Genomic DNA, 6,000 nt, shown 5'->3' with positions numbered 1-6,000 from the left:
GGGACCTTGGGCCATGCTGTATCATTTTGACCTCTGGAGCGGCTGGTGATTACGTAACTAAAGGAAGTCATGTGATTGCCCCATGTGACTGACATGCAATTAAAAAGCTAGACCCCAAGGCTAGGGTGAGCTTTCTGGCTGGTAATATTTAGTATGTGGTGAAACATATCATTACTGGGAAAATTAAGCGTGTCTGTAAGACTCTACTGGGAGAGGATAACTGGAAGCTTGAGGCTGGTCTCTCCTGGACTCTGCCCCGTGCAACTTTTTCTCTTGCTGATTTTATTTTGAGATGGCGTCTTGCTCTGTCACCCAGGCTGGAGTAAAATGGCACGATCTCAGCTCACTGCAACCTCCACCTCCCAGGTTCAGGCGATTCTCCTGCCTCAGCCGCCTGAGTGGCTGGGATTACAGGTGCCCACCACCACGCCCAGCTAATTTTTGTATTTTTAGTAGAGACGGAGTTTTACCATGTTGGCCAGGCTGGTCTTGAACTCCTGACCTCAGGTGATCCTCCTGCCTCTGCCTCCCAAAGTGCTGTGATTGCAGGCATGAGCCACTGCACCCAGCCTGTTTTACTGATTTTAATGTGTATCCTTTTGCTGTAATACACCATAACCATGAGGATAACAGCTCTTCTGAATTCTGAGTTCTAGCCAATCATCGATTCTGGGGGTGGCCTTGGGGACCCCAACACAAGAATTCGGCTGTGCCTTACATGCACCTATATTCTCCAGCTTTTTGCTCATCACAAATCTCCCTGACAAAATCCAGTATGGAAAGAAAAAAAAAACCCCTATTCATTCAGTAAAGTAAGGCATAAACAAATGAGCCCCTGTTCACTTTATTCAAAGAGTATTTTTTTTTCTCTGTGAAACTAGGTAGAACTGAGGAGGAATCAAAGAAAGCCTCATATATTAAATTCTTAAATAGATTCTTTGAATTCAAAGTAAGGGTCAATAGGAGAGGCACAGTTTGTGGGCCTTGTCCCAGCAAACAAAGCCACCAAGGCAGTCCTGCAAATTAAGGAGGATGGCAAATCTGTCTGTTAAAAAAAAGTTCTTGAGGGGAAAAATATAAAATACCTAAGTTTCAAAAGCCGGACTACTTCCATACCCTTCATTCTCTACCCTGGCGTGTCCAAAGATAGAGAGTTTCAAGGTACGTTTTCAATGATTCAGCTTTTGCAAACATATGCAAATACATTCCTCATCAGCAGTCCTGTTTTGGCGATTAATAGCAAGCAATATGCTTGGATTAGAGGTCCGATTTCCACTTAAATGCAGTTTCTTCTCTTCTTGGCAATGAAGTTCATTTGCAGAGATCTGAAAGGGGGGAAGACTGTGTTAGACTCAGAGTAACAATTCTGAAATAGATCATTTATATTTATACATGTGATTGCAGAACATACTGTCTTCATCCATTCGCATAAGCATGTAAGGTTTTACGAATGCATCCCAGATGGCCAGAGAGAGTTTAAATTTAAAAACGTTTCCTGGGTTCTTCCCCACATCTCATCTTGCATCCACTGGACCTCAAATATACACTTTTCTTATGGATACAGAGTAAATGACAGTGATTATGTGATAAATACTGATGAATTCTTGGAGGCAAGGGCAGGATTCAGGTTTGTTCAAGACCAGCTCTGTATCCAGGATCAGCTAAAGTGCCGTGTATATGGTATCTCATTTAAACAGTAAAACAAGTAACAAATCTGCCTTTGTCAATGAGAAGGTCCAGGAGTCTACTGATAGGGAGGAAAGCTGTTTTTCATGACAGGGTTCTTTTTTGGAATAGAACTATGGGATGTTGGGTGGGCGCAGTGGCTCATGCCTGTAATCCCAGCACTTTGGGAGGCTGAGGCAGGCAGATCACTTGAGACCAGGAGTTCGAGACCAGCCTGGCCAACATGGTGAAACCCCATCTCTACTAAAAATACAAAAATTAACTGGGTGTGGTGGCGCACACTTGTAATCCCAGCTACTTGGAAGGCTGAGGCATGAGACTCACTTGAACCCCAGAAGGTGGAGATTGCAGTGAGCCGAGATCGTGCCACTGCACTCCAGCCTGGGCAACAGGGTGAGACTGTCTCAAAAAAAAAAAAAAAAAACACCCATAAAACAAAAACTCTGGGATCTTAGTGCAACTCAAGATGGGAACCCTGATAATGACAGAGTCCTTGCAGATTGGAGCAAAGTAAATTGAAAGAAAAACTAAAACACATGCCAATTGTTTAAAAATAGATGAAGAGACTAAAAATAAGAGTCCAAGCTGGAAGCTGTGTTTCAATGTAAAATAACCTCTCTTGAGGTTTTCTTGAACCTGATCATAGAGGCTGGGGGACAGAAGGAAGTGAGCTCACTCATGCAGCCTTAACTCCAGTGCCCAAGTCCACAGCGAGGGCCCAGCACTTCACAGTTTCCAAGCACTCCCACCTGGGCCAGCTCACGCCATCTTATGGCCAACCTCAGAGGTGGGCAGTGATGAATCCCCATTCTCCAGATGAAGAAAACAGGGGCTGAAGGAAGTTAAACCTGGAGTTCTTAAATCTTTGAATTGCCAAGTTCAAAAAATCCCTTTCCCCACCCCTTAGTAGAATATGGATGGATAAATGTGCACTTAAAATCATTCACTAGAAGCAAACCTGGGAGGAAGTCTGTCCCTTGATGGCTGTGTAGCCTTGGGCAAGTCAAAGCCCTTCTCTGTGCTTTGGTTTTCTCTTCTGTAAAATGGAATGATCATGTCATCTGCCTCCCAAGGATGCTGAGGGTTAAATGAGTAACACAGGACCAGTACCTGGTCCAATGGCCATGGGGGTTATTCTTAGAACATAACTGCTTGTGACTGTTATTAGAACATTAATTGCTGTGGCCCAACGCTGATGCTGTTTGTAGAAGCCAGACTGGCAGACAGCATTCTGTGCAGAAATGGTTCCGGAATCTCCCCGTCCCCCATCATAGGGGTCCTTCCTGCCCCGTCCCCAGTGTCAGACAAACCTTTTTCTGGTTGGTTCAGTGTTAATCCCTCTCCCTGTCCTTGATCCAGAGCTAGAAGACTAAGCCTTGATTCTATAAATAGCATCCCCAGTCTGTCACCATGGAAACCTCCGATGGGGCTGGGTCAGCCCACCCTAGTGGACATGACTCCCCCAGGGAGGGTCTGGAAGGACAGAAAAGTGGCTTTTCAGAAAAGTGACTCTGGGGCCACCCAGAAGCAGCGGGAACCCCCAGTGAAGTCCACAGGCTTACCTGGAAATCACGAGCTTCCTAAGTGGGAGGAGGTGCTGTTCTGGTTCACCTGGAGAAAGACAATACACAGAGGAAGGGGTCACAGCCAGGTGGGGGATGCCTCACTGTCTTGAGGGTCACCCCTCAGCATCACTGAGGCATGCACATGTTTACTCATGGAGTATTTACTGTACATCTACTATGTGCCATGTGCTGGGATAGCGTGTGAGTGTGACAGACCCAAACCTAGGATCACGGAACTTACATTCAAGTTGGAGAAAAAGCGTATTGAACATGCACAGATGCAAGATAATGTCAAACCTGCGCAATGTGACAGGCTGCTATGAGTGATCAGTATCTGTGCTATTTCAAAAACGGTGGCCAGGAAAGGACTCTACATGATGGCATTTCAGCTGTGGTGTAATAATAAATATTTGGTCACTGTCCCCAGTTCCTGGCACACAGCTCCCCAAACCCTTGGAATCTCTGAAGGAATAAGGGTATCTTGGCTGGGTGCCGTGGCTCACACCCGTAATCCCAGAGCTTTGGCAGGCTGAGGTGGGTGGATCACTTGAGGTCAGGAGTTCGAGACCAGACTGGCCAACATGGAGAAACCCTTTCTCTACTAAAAGTACAAAAATTAGCCAGGCATGGTGGCCAGTGCCCATAATCCCAGCTACTTGAGAGGCTGAGGCAGAAGAATTGCTTGAACCTGGGAGGCAGAGGCTGCAGTGAGCCGAGACTGTACCACTGCACTCCAGCCTGGGCAACAAGAGGAAAACTCCATCTCAAAAACAAAAAACAAACAAACAAAAAGGGTTAGGGCAGTTTATACTTCCCTGCAGTGTATGACATATACAAGATGTCTAGCTGACCTGGGACTGGTTTTTGTTGCTTTTAGGAACAAAATACGAAGGAACGGCATACCCCCACGCTCAGGAGGGCTGCCTTGCAGGTAAGTTGTGTCAAGCCTCTATTTCCAACCCTCATCTCCCTACTGTCCTCCACTGTGCACATAATGTCATTCTGGATGTCATAAAAACTGGAAATGGTCTTGAAGAAGCTGTGTAGTAAATGGTAGCACATGCATTCCACAGAATGCTACGTAGCCGTCCAAAATGGTGCCGGTGAAACTCAAAAGATAGGAAAATATTAAGAAAGCAAAACAAGGCAGCTTGAACATTAAAATGGTAATGAACATTCCTGTAAATCACATTGGGATAGAAACAAACAAAAATATAATTGCAACGAATGCAAAAGTGCATATGCATTCCAGAGGTTTCGGCCACCCTCCCCGCTTTCAGGTGTTCACGGTTCCCTCTGCTGGGAAGCCTTTTCTATCCAAAGCTTTGTGTGGCAGACCTAGTTTTAATCTTTCAGATATTGGCTTATGGGTGTTTTCCAATATCAGTGACCAATTCTGATTATCTGGATACCAACTGGGCGTTCAACAATTCAGTTCAGTTCTGACACCGACTCCCAGACTTAGTTAGCATCAGCTGCCATAGATTAAGGGCTCAGTTCCCAAACTGCCCTACTTTAGATGCCAGCTGCAATGGGGTTCGCAGGCTATCCACACTTCTTCCCAGCCAACTACTGATCTGGAGGTTCCCACAACCCCCACTCTGGTTTGATAATTCACTAGAACAGCTCACAGGACACAGGAGCACACTTTACTAACTGCTACCTGTTTATTATAAATAATACAACTCAAGCTTGGGCAACATGCCAAAACCCCGTCTCTACAAAAAAAATACAAAAATTAACCGGGCATGGTGGTGTGTCTGTAGTCCCAGCTACTTGGGAGGCTGAGGTGGGAGGATTGCTTGAACCCAGGAGAAGGAGGCTGCAGCGTGCCATGATCACACCACTGGAATATTCCAGTCTCAAAAAAAAAAAAAAAAAAAAAAAAAAAAAGGAAAGAAAAGAAAGAAAGCCCAAGAAAAAAGTCCCCACAAAGTCCCTCCAACTGCATTCAAGCCAGAAGACGTAGTGAAAGGCCGCTCCCTGGCAGAAGGGCCACTGAGATGTGGCCCCAGCCGGATCAGTGCTTAGAGACCCTCTGGTCCAGCCCGCATCACCACAGTCCCCCCTTTTTTTTTTGAGATAGAGTTTCGCTCTGTTGCCCAGGCTGGAGAGTGCAGTGGTGTGATCTCAGGTCACTGCAACCTCTGCCTCCTGGCTTCAAGCGATTCTCCTGCCTCAGCCTCCCGAGTAGCTGAGATTACAGGTGTGCGCCACCACGCCTGGATAATTTTTGTATTTTTAGTAGAGATGGGGTTTCACCATGTTGGTCAGGCTGGTCTTGAACTCCTGACCTTGTGATCCACCTGCCTCAGCCTCCCAAAGTGGTGGGATTACAGGCAGCCAGCCCGCATCCCCCTTTTTAAAATGGGAAAACCATTAACCCAGAGTAGAGAAGTGACACATCCAAGGGCATACAGCCAGCTGCAGGTATAGCTAAGAAAGACAGAATTCGGAATTCTCCTTGGGGTTTCTAACCTGAAAATATCCTTTCAGATTGGCTGGTGTTTTATAATCCCCTTTCAAGACCTAAGGAAGAGAAAAAGAAGTATCACTATTATGAAAATGACCAAAAAATAAAATGTTGTCATTCCCAACACATCTAGTCATCCACCCATCCACCTCGCCACCCACCCATCCCTCCATCCATCAACCATTGATTAAGCTCCTCTTCTTCCAGGTATTATTCTATGCATTGTGTCTGGTTGACACAACGTTAACCAATAATTGAAATTCCTGTTTCCCTAGA

At 45.8% G+C, this 6,000-nt stretch overlaps 1 protein-coding gene across 4 annotated transcripts in view; it reads right to left on the bottom strand.

Annotated features, from left to right (window-relative positions):
- Positions 1-828: 828 nt before the first annotated feature.
- TPST2 (tyrosylprotein sulfotransferase 2) overlaps positions 829-6,000 on the bottom strand; it is a 63,895-nt gene continuing 58,723 nt past the window's right edge. For all 4 annotated transcript variants that reach the window (XM_007975248.3, XM_073006856.1, XM_073006854.1 and 1 more), the window contains 3 exons: positions 5,730-5,780; positions 3,249-3,297; positions 829-1,325 (listed from right to left, as the gene is read on the bottom strand). In XM_007975248.3, coding sequence (XP_007973439.1) covers positions 3,256-3,297; positions 5,730-5,780 — 93 coding nt within the window. In that variant the 3' untranslated portion in view covers positions 829-1,325; positions 3,249-3,255. The remainder of the gene's footprint in view (positions 1,326-3,248; positions 3,298-5,729; positions 5,781-6,000) is intronic.

Source organism: Chlorocebus sabaeus, chromosome 19 (assembly GCF_047675955.1).
Source record: "Chlorocebus sabaeus isolate Y175 chromosome 19, mChlSab1.0.hap1, whole genome shotgun sequence".
Classification (NCBI taxonomy): domain Eukaryota; kingdom Metazoa; phylum Chordata; class Mammalia; order Primates; family Cercopithecidae; genus Chlorocebus; species Chlorocebus sabaeus.
This window is presented reverse-complemented; position numbering and strand designations above follow the sequence as displayed.